General features: G+C 43.5%; 2 protein-coding genes across 4 annotated transcripts in view; one reads left to right on the top strand and one right to left on the bottom strand.

Annotated features, from left to right (window-relative positions):
- Window positions 1-17,987, bottom strand: part of AASDH (aminoadipate-semialdehyde dehydrogenase) — an 88,741-nt gene that overhangs the window by 7,404 nt on the left and 63,350 nt on the right. The window contains exon 16 of one of the 3 annotated variants that reach the window (XM_045017946.1): window positions 10,948-11,068. The exons of the other annotated variants lie outside the window; for them this stretch is intronic. Coding sequence (XP_044873881.1) covers window positions 11,031-11,068 — 38 coding nt within the window. The 3' untranslated portion in view covers window positions 10,948-11,030. Of the gene's footprint in view, window positions 1-10,947; window positions 11,069-17,987 lie in introns of those variants that run through there. 3 annotated transcript variants of the gene reach the window in all.
- CRACD (capping protein inhibiting regulator of actin dynamics) overlaps window positions 1-17,987 on the top strand; it is a 256,321-nt gene that overhangs the window by 188,798 nt on the left and 49,536 nt on the right. Inside the window, exons 7-9 of the mRNA XM_045017941.1 lie at window positions 1-69; window positions 10,916-11,098; window positions 13,648-16,552. Of these exons, the coding sequence (XP_044873876.1) occupies window positions 1-69; window positions 10,916-11,098; window positions 13,648-16,552 (3,157 nt within the window). The remainder of the gene's footprint in view (window positions 70-10,915; window positions 11,099-13,647; window positions 16,553-17,987) is intronic.

The raw sequence follows: 17,987 nt of genomic DNA, 5'->3' as shown, positions 1-17,987 counted from the left end.
TTAAGTGACACTCCGGACTCATTAAACCCTCTGAGTGTGCCTGGGAGAGGACATGAAGTAGAGAAGAAGGTAACAAAACATGAATAGTTAATTGAATTTATATCAAATCCTTTTCTGTTTTAATTACTTTTTCCTCCTTTGTTTTAATTTATTTTTTTAGAAAACCACCAGTTATTTTATTGCAGTATTCAGTTTTATTGTCCCAAATTCATCCAAAACTGCAGTGACACTGTACAATTCTCATGTACTGCATTTGAGGAGACACTGGTAAATGAGTAGTGACTGAAGCTGGGAAGTCTGTTTCCATGGTAATAGATGACGACAGAAAACTGAACATAGCTCCATCTCATCTGCTCTTCAAACATTCGAATTATTGCAGAGCCATCATTTTCATATATCAGAGGGGTAGCCGTGTTAGTCTGGTTCTGTAGAAGCAGCAAAGAATCCTGTGGCACCTTATAGACTAACAGACGTTTTGCAGCATGAGCTTTCGTGGGTGAATGCCCACTTCTTCGGATGCAAGTCATGAAAGCTCATGCTGCAAAACGTCTGTTAGTCTATAAGGTGCCACAGGATTCTTTGCTGCTTCTATCATTTTCATAAGTACTTATACTACTTTATTATGCCTACATATAATTTAATAAGGCTATGCAAAATATTTCAAGATCTTTAAACAACAGGCTCTCTGACAAACCTGCGTTTAACTTTTGTGGATTTCAGAGCTGTCTTAAAAAAAGATACTAATTTTTCCTCTGTAGAAGACTTCCCCTCCTTTTCTGAGTTCACACCAACTGCAAATCAAACAGTGGTAGCTAAATGGACCATGTAATTTTCCCAATATAACAGCCTTTGCTGTTGCAAGACGTATAGTAGATACAGTAAGATTCATCTACCAGTGCTTCAGCCAAGCATTATAAGGTTTTTTTTTCTTTTTGCCGGGTGCAGGGTGTTTTCAGTATGGCTGGAAATAGTCTCAATCCTGCAAACACTTACTCATATGTACAACCTTATTCATGAAAATAATCCTGTTGTGTTTAATGGCAGCTGCCTACATGAGTGAAGTTACACTCATGCATAAGTATTTGCAGTATCTGGGCCCAAATATTTGCAATCCAATGGGCTCTGATTTGATTCTCTGATTTCAACAGGAGATTTTCATATGCAATGAGAAATTTTACTTGTCACTTATGCTTAGAACTCAACACCTGTTTTGAGGAATGTAGACTTTAGTGTTGCCTTATACCAATTAAATATAGCTTTGGAAACTCATGTAATAGTAAGTCCAACCCAACCGGTTCAGGCCTAAAGGCTGAACATAATAACTAAAATACCTGAAATACAACACTCCATATGTAAGCAAACCTGAGATTTTCTTGTTATTTCTCTACTGATTTCTGAGCTTTTAGCGTGCCCTCACATAATATTTCCAAGCTTTTCTCCACAACCATGAAATCAAGAAACTTAATTTTTTTCTAAATAAAAGCTGAGAGTCTCTCATCAGCACTTGCCTCCAGGTTGGGCTTAAAGAAAAACATCAAAATATTGTGAAAGTCATGATAAAATCATGAGAGTTGGCAACACTAAAAAATGTGACCCTGCTGAAACTTTAGCTGCTAATCTGTCTTTACAGCTGATTAATAGGAGTTTATAAAAATTTTTAATGTTAGTTATGCCCCAGTTGGGGTATCCAATTAGTATGAATGAAAATTATTTCCTTAGTCATTGAGTGTTTCTTTAAAACAAAATACCAAGTTCTTTCTTGAAAGTTATTAATAAATTAACACATCTGAAGATAAACTTTCTTTTTTTTTTACTGCTTAAACTGTAAGCAGGAACCTCTTGGTGCCAATTGATGGAGGGCACAGGGAATGCATAGGATTTTACAGGGATCCCAGAGTCAGATGTGTCCATATCAAGTTAACCAATGGGTGGTATGTAAGGTCTCTATCAAGAGTCAGTAGCCCAGTGATCATCATAATCATTCTGAAATGTTATGTATGGATAATATTTAATAAGTTATGTATCCACACTAGAAATTTTTCTTTGAGAGCTGGTCCCTATATGTATTCCACTGTGGATAGACACATGCTCCATGAACCCGGAGCTGGAGAGTTTTGAAAGCAGTGTCCATTGGTCCACACATGCGTCCTGTCTCACCTCATGCCTCTGACCGAGGACTTAAAGGGTGGGGTGGACCAACCATTCCCTAGTTCCTTCTCACCACTGCATGGTCTTGGAGTTTAAAGTTTTATCTGATAGTTTTTAGTGTTTTATAGTTAGTCTACCTGACCTGGGGAGTTTTATCTGATAGTTTTTAGTGTTTTATAGTTAGTCTACCTGACTTGGGGAGTTTTATCTGATAGTTTTTAGTGTTTTATAGTTAGTCTACCTGACCTGGGGAGGCCCTCTCCCTCCATTACCCTGCTTTGGGTATTGGACTATTCCCAGGTCTTGGGGCTTCAAAATCTGTGCTTCCTGCCCATGCTACTTCTCGATCAGCAATGAGCACCAGTGCTGTCTGTACTGCCTCAGGGAAGCCCACAGCATAGCAAGGCGCACTATCTGTCGTTCATTCCTCAGTTGCACCTGGGAAGGACGGGAACTTCACCTTAGGAAGCACCTAATGGAAAAGACCTTAAGGCCACTGTCGGACCCAGGCCAGGGTACCCACCCTGTACATCAGCCAGGCTCAGCAAGGAGTGCGCCTCCTGCCACAATGTTCAACTCATGAGTGAGGAAGTCCACACCCACAGATTCCTCAGCAGGGTCTTGTTGGTGGCAGAGCAGGGAGCGTGCCCAAATCAAGCAAGTCTCTGAGCTCAGCCCTTGGAGCTTAAACCTTGTTCTCTCAGTACTCACTAAGTCTTCCCTCGAACCATTAGCTTCTTTTCCCATGTCTCTCCTAGAGTTGCACTCCTGGCAACCATCACCTCAGTTAAGTAGAGTGATGATCTAAGGTGCAGCTAGTAATCTGGGCTCCACTGCTTCTCTGGGAGCAGCAAATCTGTGAATACTGCAGGTGTCCAGGGTGGAACAGGAGTTGGATGGTCCAGGGGGACATGCAGGGATTGGGGTGTGCCTATCACTAACCTGTAGAGAGAGACAGTGGGGGTACTTGCATTGTCTGTGGCTGATGGAGTTGGGAGCTGACCCTTGGCAAGCACAGACAAGGCTTCCTCACACTAAGGGCAGGTGGTAGCGAGCTGCCTCTCAACCCTGGGTACTCCCTGGGAAGTGTCACTGTTGCACAATTGGCAAGATCTACACCCCATTTGCTGGTTAGCCAAGGATCACACTCCAAACACTTATATACCAGATAAAATAAATACTAAAAAACTCAAAAGTCAGAAAATTGGAAACAGTTAAAGTAAAAGATTACGATTTTTTATTTTCCATTTGTATATTTTGGGTAAGAGAAATAGAACAAAGGAAAGGATGGGATGAATAAATCAGAGACATATGCTAAACATACCAAGCGTCAGCTGGCAAAACTGCAGAATGTGTCTTAAATGCTACAGATCAAATATGGAAGGATGAAAGCTTTGTTCCTGGAAGATAACAAGTATCAGGAGGAACTTATTATTAATCTATTAAAAGTGCCTGAGCCCAAAGGAGGGGCAAGTTTAAGGAACCAATCTGGCACAATTTCCAGTGAAACAGCAATGCAGTTAGTGCTGGTCAAGATAGAGATCAGAAAACTGGAAATAAAAGAGAGAGCCCAGGAAAGGGAGATCGTAACAGAGAAGCAAAAATAGGAGGCATATGAACAACAGCAGGAGGCAGAGAAAGCAGCACAAGAGGAGGCCCACCAGAGAATACTGGAGCTGGAACACCAAAAGCGTAAAGATAAGGGAAGGAAAGGGAGCAGAGCTTAAAAAGCTAGAAATGCAAGGACAGAATCCTTACCCCATGGGTACTCCGCACCAAGAATCACCAGCTGAGACAAACTCTGCCCAAGTCACTAGGATACTGATAGCATTGAAGAATATTTGACCACCTTCGAAAGGATATGCAAGGTACATAAAATCCATGATGACCGGAGAATGACTGTGTTACTCCCCAAACTGACTGGTAAAGCTTTACAAGTGTTCAATTATATGGCTGTAAATGATGTTATGTTGTATGGTCTGTTTAAGGGGTCAGTGTTAAAAAGGTTTTAAATTACACCAGGGGCATACCACCTAAAGTGTAGAAATCTCAAAAAAGTTAATACAAAAAAGTCCCCAGCAGCTGTGGAAGCTGCAGCTGATGCTGCTGATTTATACCTACAAGTGAGACCATTCATAGAGTGCATGTCCTCAAGAGAAGGGCAAAAGCCTGGTGTAATAGGGGTCCCTGGTTTATTCCTGGGCAAAAGGAGGGTGGGGAGAGAACTAAGCTCATACCACCCCAGTACCAGTCATCTCCTGGTAACCCTAATTATCAGACTCCAACCCAAGGGCACGGCTGAAGAAAGTGCTACTTGAGTAGTCTCTTGAACCCATGAAGAAACAGCGCCTCAGTAATGGGGAGTCCAAATAGAGTGCCAGATCTTCCCAGGTTAGTGCAGCTACTCTTGAGTTGGAGACTTCAGTGGTGACAGAGGAGATTCCAGTTAATTTTGTCAGGTCTGATCTCCTTGAGGTAGACAAAGAGTTTGTTAAAGAGGCCAAGGTAAATAGTAAAGTGTGCTGGGGTGGAGAGACACTGGTGACCAGATTTCTCTAGTCAGGAGAGATGTGATTAAGGATGGTGATATGCTCCCAGGGGAGGAGGTAGAATTCCTTATGTTCAGGCAATTTAAAGGCACTGTGCCTTTAGCCAGCATTTAATTACAGTGGGATGGTTTAAGGGGTACTTTGAATGTGGGATTTCTTAAGAATTTACATAAGAAAGGCCATACAGAATCAGACCAATGGTCCATCTAGCCCAGTATCCTGTCTTCTGACAGTGGCCAGTGCCAGATGTTTCAGAGGGAATGAACAGAACAGGACAATTATTGAGTAATCAATCTTCTGTACCCCAGCCCCAGATCCTGGCAATCAGAGGTGTAAGGAAACCCAGTGCATGGGGTTGCATCCCTGACCATCTTGGCTAATAGCCGTTGATAGATCTATCCTCCAGCTGATGTGCTGGCGGGAAATGGCATAATGACAAAGCTGTTAACATTGTGACCTGTAGCAAGAGGGAAGATCCTGAGTTGCCAGGGTAGGGTCTGAGAAGGAAGAGACATCTGAGAGGGGAGAGGAGCCTTCTGCACCCTTATCAGGAGAATGTAGCAATGTGTCTGCAGGGGAGGGAAGGAAGGAGTCACCTCCCTCACCTGAGACAGCCCTTAATGCAAGCAAAAGCTAAATAGAATTTGTTGCAGAACAGAGTGTAGAGGCCTCTGTAGAGAGCATAAGGGAGGCCATCCTCAGTAGTGCCCCAGATAAAAAGAACAATCCCTGGAAAAATCATGGAGCAGGTCCTCAAGGAATCAATTCTGAAGCACTTAGAGGAGAGGAAAGTGATCAGGAACAGTCAGCATGGATTCACCAAGAGCAAGTCATACCTGACTAACCTAATTGCCTTCTATGATGAGATCACTGGCTCTGCGGATGAGGGGAAAGCAGTGGATGTGTTATTCCTAGACTTTAGCAAAGCTTTTGATACAGTCTCCAACAGTATTCTTGCCAGCAAGTTAAAGAAGTATGGGCTGGATGAATGGACTATAAGGTGGATAGAAAGCTGGCTAGATCATCAGGCTCAACAGGTAGTGATCAATGGCTCCATGTCTAGTTGGCAGCCGGTATCAAGCGGAGTGCCCAAGGGTTGGTCCAGGGGCCGGTTTTGTTCAATATCTTCATTAATGATCTGAAGGATGCTGTGGTCTGCACCCTCAGCAAGTTTGTAGATGACACTAAACTGGGAGGAGTGGTAGATACTCTGGAGGGTAGGGATAGGATACAGAGGGACCTAGACAACAAGGACAAGTGCAGAGTCCTGCACTTAGGACGGAAGAATCTCATGCACTGCTACAGACTAGGGACTGAATAGCTAGGCAGCAGTTCTGCAGAAAAGGACCTAGGGGGTACAGTGGATGAGAAGCTGGATATGAATCAACAGTGTGCCCTTGTTGCTAAGAAGGCTAACAGCATTTTGGGCTGTATAAGTAGGAGCATTGCCAGCAGATTGAGGGATGTGATCATTCCCCTCTATTTGGCATTGGTGAGGCCTCATCTGGAGTACTGTGTCCAGTTTTGGGCCCCACACTACAAGAAGGATGTGAAAAAATTGGAAAGAGTCAAGCGGAGGGCAACAAAAATGATTAGGGGGCTGGAGCACATGATTTATGAGGAGAGGTTGAGGGAACTGGGATTATTTAGTCTGCAGAAGAGAAGAATGAGAGGGGATTTGATACCTGCTTTCAACTACCTGAAAGGGGGTTCCAAAGAGGATGGATCTAGACTGTTCTCAGTGGTAGCAGATGACAGAACAAGAAGTAATGGTCTCAAGTTGCAGTGTGGGAGGTTTAGGTTGGATATTAGGGGAAAACTTTTTTACTAATTGGGTGGTGAAGCACTGGAATGGGTTACCTCAGGAGGTGGTGGAATCTCCTTCCTTAGAGGTTTTTAAGGTCAGGCTTGACAAAGCCTTGGCTGGGATGATTTAGTTGGGTTTGGTCCTGCTTTGAGCAGGGGGTTGGACTAGATGACCTCCTGAGGTCCCTTCCAACCCTGATATTCTATGATTCTATGAACAGGGGGAGGCTTTTTGTAGAGGAGGGGAGGATGTACACAGAAGCCCCATTTGGTTAAAAAAAAAAGTCCTGGGGAGCCCTATAAACAATTGATTCTGTGACGCTCATGCTACTAGCCCACAAATGCCCTTTTGCCGATTGCTTGGGAACAGAGCTATGAAAGCTTAAAGAAAAAATTATTTTGGCCTCATATTCAAAATGATGTAAAGGAAAAACTTGTGACTTACGTCAAAGGCAGAAAAAGCCTGTAGGGGACTGCAAGGCTCCTGCGCATCCTTTACCAGTAATCAAAGAAGGATTTTCCAGGATTGCCACAGATATCACCCCAGCCAACCCGGAGAGGCGGGGGGGAGAGAGGATGCAGAAGGTTTCTATTAGTAATGGTGGATTTTGCCACCAGGTAACCAGGGGCAACCGCCTTGTCTAATGTGGAAGCTGAAACAGTTGCTAAGGCACCTTTCTCTATATTCAGCAGGGTGGGTTTTCCAATAGACATCAGATGGGGGGGGGGGAATTTTATGTTCCAGCTGTTGGGTGTGTTGTGGAGGATGTATTGGGTAGAGCAATTGAAATGTGCCCCATATCATCCAGAGACAGATGGGTTACTTGAGAGGTTCAGTGGGACCCTGAAATCTCTGCTGAGAAAATATGTAAACAAGAGGGCAAGGGACTGGGATGTAATGTTGCGCTGTCTTTTTGTTTGCTTACCAGGCGGTGCCACAAGAATCCACATGGTTTGCCCCATTTGACCTCGGTATGGGAGAAAGGTCAGAGGTCCTGGATCTCATTAGAGACTCCTGGGAGGGTGGCACTGAAGCAGAGGGGAACTGGTGGCTGAATAAGTGCAAAGGCTTAAGGAGGATTTAAAGCAGGGGTGGGCAAACTAGGGGTTGCATGCAGCCTGTCAAACCTTTTAATCTGGCCCTCGAGCTCCATTGCCCCACTCCAGCCGGGGAGCGGGGCCGGGGGCTTCCCCTGCTCCGCCCATCCAGTGCTCCAGTCGGGTAGCGGGGTCGGGGGCTTGTCCCGCTGCTCCCGCCTGGCGCTCCCGCGTATTCATGACTGGCATGAGGGCATGCATGTTATTCCAGCTGCACAACCCAAACACGCCTCACGCGCCATCACAGCCTGGAATGTGCAAGCCCACATGCCTGCTACTTGTTGGCTTAGGTGACTCAGGTGTTTCAGTCGTGTTAATTTTCCATTGTTGAAGAGAAAACAAAGAGTAGTTGGCCAGGGAGTGCTCAGTGGTGGTTTTCACAGTTGTGGGGTGTTGGACCTACGTGGGAGGAGACTTCTGACAGCAGGGGGCTGGTGAATCTCGATCAGTTCCAATGACTGGAGTCTGATGCCCGACAAATCCAGGCTAGAGAGAGAGGGCATGGAAGGGGGGTAAGTTTGGTTTAATGATTGTAATACATTGTTATGATGGTGTATTTATAATAGTAAGGTTTTATGTTTATTTCCACTAAAATGTATCTTTTAAAAATAGTTTATTTGAATATCTCTGAATTGTTAATGTTGTGAGCATTCATGGCCCACCATACAATTTCCATAGCCAGATCTGGCCCTCAGGCCAAAAAGTTTGCCCACCCCAATTTAAAGTCTGTGCTGGGGATGGTGCAGCAAAACCTCACAAAGAGCCAAGCAGCTCAGAATCTCTTTTTGTTTGTTTGTTTGGATGAATTTTAAATCTCTCTGTCTAGTTTTCTTGAACCTGTTTAACATTCATTGTTGAAAACAACTTGCCGTGTTTTCCATCAACATTTGTTGTAACAGGTTATTGTAACAGCACATGAACTTTCATATCCTTTTTACAATTAAGCTCACTATTAGGGTAAATTTTTAGGCCCAATTATCACAATATAATATAAGGTTTTGTGCTGATTACAGAAAGTTTAATGCTGTCAAGGTTCCTGGTGCAATACCCAGAATCAATGACATGCTAGACACACTAAGCACGGCAAAGTTCCCAAGCACCTGGGTTTAACAAAGGGAAAATTCCCTTAGACATTGAAGTGCAGACAAAAATCCACCTTCATTACTGATTTGGGACTTTTTGAGTTGAAAGTGTTACCATTTTGTTTAATCAATGCAGGAGCCACACACCAAGTGCCAGCTGGGTCATAGGATTTTGTTCTAGCCGACAGATGATATTGCTCTCTTCATCTGTTGTATGCAGAGTGGCGTTGTAGCCATGTTGGTCCCAGGATATTAGAGAGTAATGTAGTATCTTTTATTGGACCAACTTCTGTTGATGAGAGAGAGAAGCTTCCGAGCTGTGAAGAGATCTGTGTAAGCTCGAAAACTTGTTTCTCACTAATGGAAGTTGATCTAGTAAAAGATATTACCACCTTCTCTCTCTAATTGCCATCTTCAGCAGTTCCTGGTCAGATCATAAAAGCTACTTAGGAATTGTGCTGAAGAAATCCAAAGATGAACGTCTCACAGTAAAGATGTCAAAGTATTAAATAGGGGCAGCTGAAATCCCTTATTGAGGTCACTGGATAGAAAGGGGCCAGATTTGCCCAGATATACTGGAAGTGTGATCCGTTGTTAACTGGTTGGTACCCCAAGCCAAAAAACAAGTTAAGTCTTTCATAGGCTTGGCAAACTATTGTTGCAGGTTTGGGGAAGATTTCAGCAATAGTGTGTCTGCAAAAAAGACACAGCCACACAAGGCAATTTGGACTGCAGCGTGTCAGGAAAGCTTTGACACAGCAAAAAAAATTCTGTCAAAAAACCTGGTTCTGGCCTGTCCAGACTTTGACAAGTTATTTGACCCCTGTGTACTGATGCATCTAACACTGGCTTGGGAACTCTCCTAATGCAGGCAGGCAAAGTCAACAAGAAAGTAATAGGATGTTTTTTAAGTAAAAAACTGACCCCTCCTGCCCGCTGAATAAAATTATTCTGTCACAGAACGACAATTGTTTGCAATTGTATGGGTGGTAAGGCAACTGAGGCCATACCAATGTAACAGAAACTTCAGAGTCCTAACAGCCCATTCTTCGTAAATATGGCTTCACAGATGAAAGGTACTAACTCCAGACTGCTAAGTTGGAATATACTGCTCCAAGAATATGATATGGAACTTGTACATATTACAAGCAAAGAAAACATAGTGGTAGATGCACTGTCCAGGCAAGAGTGTTTCCAGCTGATGGCTATAGGTTAACCAGTAGCTAACTCTCCTGCATCAACATAAAGAGTGAGCTGTAAGCCAGGAACTTCTTGGTGCCAACTGTTAGCGGGCATAGGGAATGCATAGAGGTTTTTATAGGGATTCCTTGGGTCAGATATATGCATCAGAGAACTAACCCATGGTCAGGCACAGACAGGGCTTCCTTATGATAAGGGTGCCTCACAACCCGTGGTACCCTCAGGAAGCGTCACGCTATGATTACCGGCTCCAAGAGTTATTCATACTTTTGCCTATAAACTACACTAATGCAGTGTTGAGATTGCACAGGTCAAAAAAGATGGGAATGCAAAAGTCCCAGTTCCTACAGTAACATAAACTTGTCCGTGTAGTACAGCCTGTGTGTTTTGTGACATGTAGAGACATGACCTATATAACATATGCATTTAGGGCTCAGTTGTGCCCAGCCCTGCACAGGAATATGGTGGGTGAGAGGTTGCAAGGAACGTCTCTTCCCCTTGCATCCCCTGGTAGAGCTAAGTAAAACGGTAATCCCTGTGCTCCCAGCAGTGCAGGGATTGCTCCAAGCTAGTTCCACTACTACTGCTAACCTCCTCAAATGAGACAGAGAGGCAAAAATGGGAGGCCATCCTGTTGCCCTGCTTCTGCATGAGTCAGCAGAGCTGGCCACACATGAGGGAGTACACCAAGCATGATGCAGTGGCCATGGTCCCACTGTACTCCAGGAAGCATTGTACCTGCCTGAGGCATAAGGTTTCTAGCATTTCCCACTGGGGTGGGGTAGGCTCTGTTGTAATGCTTAAATTGGTTTATCTTTCCTATCTTTCAGCCATTTTTGATGTAGCCTCACTCAAAAGAGCATGGTGGGAATTACTTACAGAAGAAAATGTCCAGGGGGTATTGCTGGAAATTCTTTCCTCGTTTTGCATGTTTTCTACTAACAACCTTTTCTACATACAGAAATGTTTTTTGTTTTAAATCTCTTTGTATGGTTTTAATGAGGGTTACTTTGTATATATGGTACAAAACAGGTTACTCCAGTCAAATCGTCTCGGTCAAAAAGACACATTTCCTCTGGTGGCACAATTGAATCAATCAATCTTGATGCGGTCCCCCAGGCAGTCGCTCGTCTTGACAACAGCGCGGCTAAGCACAAGCTCTCCATAAGGCCAAAAAAACAGAGACTGTCAAGAAAACACAGAAGATTGACAAAGGTAGTGAACTGATTTGGGTGTTCAAATGGTGAGATGGTCTGCTTTAGAAACTGTAGTCAGTACTCACAAAACAGTCACAATTGAAAATAATGAGATTAATGGTAGGTACGATGCAGGTACAGACATGGCTGGGTGCTCCTGAGCACTTTCAAAACATAGGCTTTGTCTTCACTGCAAAACAAGGCTTGTGTTTTTTATATTGAGAGAACTCAAGATAGCTGTCTGAACTTAAAGTCCTAGTGGAGACAAGGGACAGGTAGTGTTTACCTCTGCGTAGCTATCTGGGGCTGAGGATTTGCTGCACCCATCCAGGAGAGTTCCAGGAGGCACTGTGAGGGTGCAACATGCTCTCTTCCCCACAATCAGCCAGCTCCATTGACCTGTGTGGAAGGAGGGTGAGCCATGGTCCTTTCTCTTTTCCCTTCCTCACTCCCTATGCTAGCAGGGAGAGGGTCCTGTGTACCCTTCCCCTCCTGGTGTGCCCCTGCCATAATCTGGCCATTGGGCTTCCAAAAGAAATACTTCACAATCTAAACAATGATAGGAAAGGAATGATGGAAGGAGCCCCTACGTCTCTCCCCCACTGCCTTCCCTCCTCTCCAGGAAACTTAGAGGCCAATGGGCAGCTTCCCTGGAGTTAACAGGAATTTCCAGATGGGGCGGGGGAAGATAGGTGGGGAGGGAGCTGCCAGGCTGAGACATTTATTCACAGGAGGACAGCAGGACAGAGAAAAGAGCAAAGCCACCCCTTTGCTTTGCTCTGTCTGTTCCCTCATCCTCCCTCCCTTCTGGTGAGAAACGTGTTGGCCCAGCATCTCCTTCCCCCTCAACTAACAGAAGGCATTTTAATGGTAATGGTGTTGTCTGAGGAGCTGCAGAGTGGTGGTGAGCCTGTTATGTTCTAGGGAAGGTCCATGGAGCTGGGAGGAAGCACTCCTGTACTGGGCAGAGAGTGAATCAGCTGCTTGCCTAGAACCAGTGAGACACCTGGCATGGCAGTGTGGAGCTGATATACAAGAAACAATCAGAAAGAGACAGGGGTGAAGGACTTCATACAGTTTTTGTAGGTATTGCAGCTTAGTAAAAGCTGTTGATAGAGAAGCAAACGTGGACTCAACAGGAGACTGAGGGTACATCTCCATTGCAGCTGGGAACCTGCTTCTCAGCTTGGGTAGACAGACACACGCTAACTCTGCTTGATCTAGCACACAAAAATATAGCAGAGTAGCCCCGGCTAATGCCTGGTACAAACCTGCCTGGAACCTCTGAGTACGTAGTTGGGTGGCTAGTCTGAGATGCCGCCTAAGCTTCCTCCCGTCTACAGTGCTATTTTTAGTACACTAGCTTGAGCAGAGTTAGCACGTCTGTCCACCCAAGCTGGGAAGTACACTCCCAGCTGCAGGGTAGACATACCCTGAAACAAACAAACAATATCTCTTGCACCACTAATCCACCTCATGGTATCCCATTTAATCACAATGGCTATCTTCATTAAGCAGCAGTCATCACACCTCTCCACTAGCATAGAAAAGCTGGGGATCTCCAGATTTTCCATGATTTTTAGGTAGCTCCCAGATTTCTGCATTGGAACTATCAGCTTGGGCTGCCCTGACTAATTGGGGTTTAGCCGAGCCAGGCAGAGAGTAGCGGCCAGCCAGCATTTCCTTTACCATTGTTCCTTCTGTCCTTGCCATCACTACACAGCTGCTCTCTACGGGGCTGCGTGCTCTTTGTGTGGAAACAGTCAGCCCTGCAGAGAGAACGGACACAGACAATGCTTTTGAATAGATGCTTAATGTTTCTGAGCCTTAACAGAACAAACTCTGGAGCTTACAAAATGGTTCAATGTGGGGCAGTGCTGGAAACATGAATGTTACATTCTAAAATACGTTCACATCATGGGTGGCCAAAGTGAGGCCTGTGGGCCAGGTGAAGCCCTGTGAGATTGTGGCCACCCTCATGTGGCCTGTAGTGACTACAGATCCCAGCAAACAATACTCCTCAATGAACCCAGTGGCTTTGGCTTTGGTGGTGTGTATCCGTATGCTCTGCGCTTCAGACCCAGTTTTATAGTGAGGGTGACTGCTGCCTACTCCATTTTACACTATCAGCTGTGGCCCAGACTTCCATGAAGGTGCTGCTTGGTTAGTCAGAATTTGGGCACCATTGATTTACATACATTAGTGTAAACCGTGATTTATTATTTAGTATTACTGTGTTGTTGGTGCCAGGATGTGTCCTTTCTTTTACAGAATATCACTCCTATAAAATGGTGAAACAGATAAACCAATATGTTGTTCAGTTACTCTAATATGTCATGGGTTGTGATACTGTAAACTCATGAGTTAATGTGTGTAGACTCCGTACTCAAATATAGTAAAAATATGACTTTTTAACAAAGGACAAAAGTAAAGTGATCTATATCTAAAGCCAATTGTTAAACTGATCAGTTGCAAACTGACTAGTCTCTATTTTTTATCATTCCGTACAGTGAAGAAAGGGAACAATAACCAATATTAAGTAAATCTGATTTTGTTTCCCAACATTAGGAGTCACAAAGCGTAACAGTGACAGAGTTTGAGCAAGAAAACCCAGAAACCCACGAGTACAGAGAGAGATACCCAGATGACAATGGACGCATTGGCACAGCTAAGCCAACCCAGAACAGAGAGGGGCAAAAGCAGCTTGAGTTAGCAGATGAGAAAAGAAAGCAAGAAGATCACAGGAGAATGCTCGAGGCAAAAGAGAAAAGACAAATTGCAGAAGCAGAGGGAAAAAAACATCTGGAAGAACAAAGATGCCAGGAAATTGAAGAGATGCAAAGGGAACAGGAGAGAAAGCGTTGTGAGGAAGAGAAAAGGCAGCATCTTCTTGAGGAGGAGAAACATTTTAAAATAAAAGAGCAGAGGCACCAGGAGGAGAAGAAAAGACAACAAGAAGAACGGAGACAACAGGAACTGGAGGAGCAGAAAAGACTGGAAGAACGGAGACGACTGGAACTGGAGGAGCAGAAAAGACTGGAAGAATGTAGACGACAGGAACTGAAGGAGCGGAAAAGACTGGAAGAACGGAGACGGCAGGAACTGGAGGAGCGGAAAAGACTGGAAGAATTTAGACGGCAGGAACTGGAGGAGCAGAAAAGACTGGAAGAATTTAGACGACAGGAACTGGAAGAACGGAGACGAGTGGAACTGGAGGAGCAGAAAATAAAAGAACTGGAAGAACAAAGGTGTCATGAGATTGAAAAACAGCATCAGGAGGAACAAAAAAGACAAGAATTGGAAGAACAGAGACAAGAATTTGAGAAAAGGCATCTTCAGGCTGAACAGAAGCTGCAGCAGGAGGAAGAAGCTAAGAGACTGGAAGAACAAAGCCAGCATCAGAAGGAAAAAAAGAAGAGACAAGAAGAACAAACTCTACAAAAACTGGAGAAGCAAAAGACACAGGAAGAACAAAGAAGACATGAGCCAGCAGAACAAACGCACCTGGAGAGTGAAGAGAGAGAACAACAGGGGAAATTTAAAATAAGGCAAGAGGAATCAAATGAACAAGAACTGAAAGAACAGACAGAAATACATGTGGATGGACAACAGCATCTGGAAAAGCAAAAAGAACAAGAGCAAGCCATAAGACAGCAACAGGTCAAAGAAGAAGCGAGTTCCGGGGATGCTGGTAGGGAATCCGTGGAGAAGCAGCTTCAAGAAGAATCAAACCAACAAAAAACAAAACAATCACAGAAAGGGAAAGAAACAGTGCAAGAAAAGCTAACACCAAAGCAGAAGAGAGAAGTTGAAGCTCAGGAGCAGAAAATAGGTGAAGAACTAAGATGGCAGGAAGTAGATGAAATGCAGGCTATGCACAGACCATTCACATTTCAAGTGTCATCGGGAGAGAAACAGATCATATTTCAGAAAGTGAATTTGAGCCCTGTTACTCCTGTCAAAGAGGAAGCACGACATTCTACCCTCAAAGAATCCAAGACCCACAAATTTAGCAAAGGTTCTACTGCATTCCCCTACTCTTTGTGTGTCCCACACACAGCTATTTTGGTTACTGGAGCACAGCTTTGTGGCACTGCCGTAAACCTGAATCAGATCAAAGATACAGCTTGTAAATCTTTACTTGGTTTGACAGAAGAAAGAAAAAACCTGGATATTCCCCCACCAGAAAGCACCCAGAAAACTACTCTTGATCCCAAATCTAGCCGCAGTAAAATGAAGTATACACAGGAGACATTGAACAACCAGGACATATTAGCAGAATGGGCTTCTATTAGATCCAGAATCCTAAAGAGTGCAGAAAACAGCAAGCTAAATGAAAAAGACAGAGTAAGTGTCTGTAGATACAGTGATGACTGGACACCCAAAGGACGAGGTGCTTCCCATGGCAATTTAAGGAAAACCCTTTCTGCAAATGCAAAATTTTCCATAACACCAGCATGGCAGAAATTTTCAGAAACCTCAAATGCCAATGCAGATGCTGAGAGTGCAAGTGGTGCAGAAGGTACTGAACCAGAGAACACAAGAAAAAAGACAGATTCATCCAATGATGCAAATGATGATGTGGCTGCTCACTATGAGACTCCAGCTTGTAAAGATAATGCGACTGAAATGGCTACAAAGAGTGAAACACACCTTATAATGGCAAACAACACAGAAGGCTATAAGTTTGCCAAAGATCTTCCATCTTTCCTTGTTCCAAGCCTCTCTCATTCTCCAGGAAAAGAACTGCCCCAATCAGAATCTCCAGCTACTTTGGAAAGTCAGCAGAACACTGGTACAAGAAAACTGGATAAAACAGCACCACATGAAGAAGAAAATATTTCTCCATTTGGGATAAAGTTAAGAAGGACAAACTACTCCTTGCGTTTCCACTATGATCAACAGGCGGAGCAAAAGAAAAAGAAAAGATACAGTGCAGGAGATAGTTTTGATGGTGTACTTGCTCCTCTAGTTACAACAGAAAGTGGAAAAGAAACCATTAATACCGCTCTAAAAGACAATATATCCCCTAGCCTAGAGAGAAGGGATGCCACTGTTTTAAAAGACTCTTCAAATAATGTTTTGGAGAACTCAGAAACAACAGTTACACTGTTATTCCCATCAATCAACAGCCAGATTCCTTTACCTAGTCATGAGAAACCTGTGTGTAAATCGTCACTCCAACAGAAACCTGCATTAGCTCCAAAGCCCACAAACCAGACCCCGCCATCCTCTCCTCTCTCTAAAATGAACAGATCAAATTTAGCTGACACGTTAGGTCAAAGGGCGGCTAAATCTGAGTCAGACACCACGTGGAAAAAAGAAGACAGTAAAGTGAATGTGGTGCACTCACCAGCACAGAATGAGAACAAAAATGAAGAGGAAGAAACCAGAGAAAAGAAGTCATTTTTCCCATCTATCACCATGCCATGGAGAGAGAAAGCTGACAAAAAGCCTGAGCCACTGAAAAAAGGTATGCAACATGAAAGTGTCACATGTAACTACGGGCCATGTTTCCAGAATGAGAGGCTGGAGGTTTGTGTGCAGAATTTTGGCCTTAAATGTAGACTATTATTAATCCTTATTTGGTTTGGTAACAACTTAGTGCCAGTGGTGTACAAATAATCAGGAGACTAATTCCAGTCTTAACATGCTTACAGTCTGGTTTAGATACAGTCAAAACAGATCAGACATAAATAATAAGACTGGTAGTGGCAATCCTGGCATCTAATTGTGGTCTCTCAAGGAAGTGTGTTTTAAAGAAGCAATTGAAATCTCTTGTTCAATCAGAAGATACGGCTATAGACCTCCTTAATGTTTTTAATTAAATAAATACTACTGGGAATTGTGTGATTATGGGAGACTTTAACTTCTCAGATATTATAATAGTAAGGTCCAGATTTTCCTGGATGTGATAGCCAACAGATTTCTTCACCAAATGGTTGCTGAACCAGCAAGAGGGGATGCCATTTTAGATTTGGTATTAGTGAGTAGCGAGGACCTCATAGAAGAACTGGTTGTAGAGGACAACCTTGGTTTGAGTGATCATGAGCTAATTCAGTTTAAACTAAATGGAAGGATAAACAAAAATAGGATCTGCAATTAGGGCCCTTCATTTCAAAAGGGCAAACTTAAAAAAATTAAGGGAAATAGGGAGTGGACTGGACTGAAGAACTCAAGGATCTGAATGTGAAGGAAGTTTGGAATTAGTTTCCGCAACTTTGACTTAAAGTATCTGAAGTCTGCATCCCAAGCAAGGGGAAAAAATTCATAGGGAAGGGTTGCAGACCATGCTGGAGGAACAAGCATCTCAAACAAGTGATTAAGAGAAAGCAGAAAGCCTACAAGGAATGGAAGATGGGATGAATCAGCAAAGAAAGCTACCTCTTGGAGGTCAGAAAGTGTAGGATTAAAGTGAGAACAGCCAAAAGCCAAGCAGAGTTGGACCTTGCAAAGGGCATTAAAATCATTAGTAAAAGATTCTATAGCCATGTAAATAAGAAGAAAACAAGGAAAGAAGTGGAATTGCTAAACACAGAGGATGGGGTGGAGATTAAAGATAAACTAGGCATGTCCCAACATCTAAACAAATACTTAGCCTCATTAAAAACTGAGGTAAATTAAGAACTTAGGGGTAGTTGCAGGGTGGTTAATGGGAATGAGAACACTGAGGTAGAAATTACCACATCCAAGGTGGAAGTCAAAGTCAAACTCAAACAGTTTAACTTGACTAAATTGGGGGGGTCCAGATAATCTCCATCCAAAAATATTAAAGGAACTGGCACATGAAATTGCAAGCCCAATAGCAAGGATTTTTAATGAATCTGTAAACTCAGACATTGTACTCTATGACTGGAGAATTGCTAATATTGTTCCTATTTTTTTAAGAAAGGGAGTAAAAGTGATCT

The sequence above is a fragment of the Mauremys mutica genome, chromosome 5 (assembly GCF_020497125.1).
Source record: "Mauremys mutica isolate MM-2020 ecotype Southern chromosome 5, ASM2049712v1, whole genome shotgun sequence".
In the NCBI taxonomy this organism is placed as follows: domain Eukaryota; kingdom Metazoa; phylum Chordata; order Testudines; family Geoemydidae; genus Mauremys; species Mauremys mutica.
This window is presented reverse-complemented; position numbering and strand designations above follow the sequence as displayed.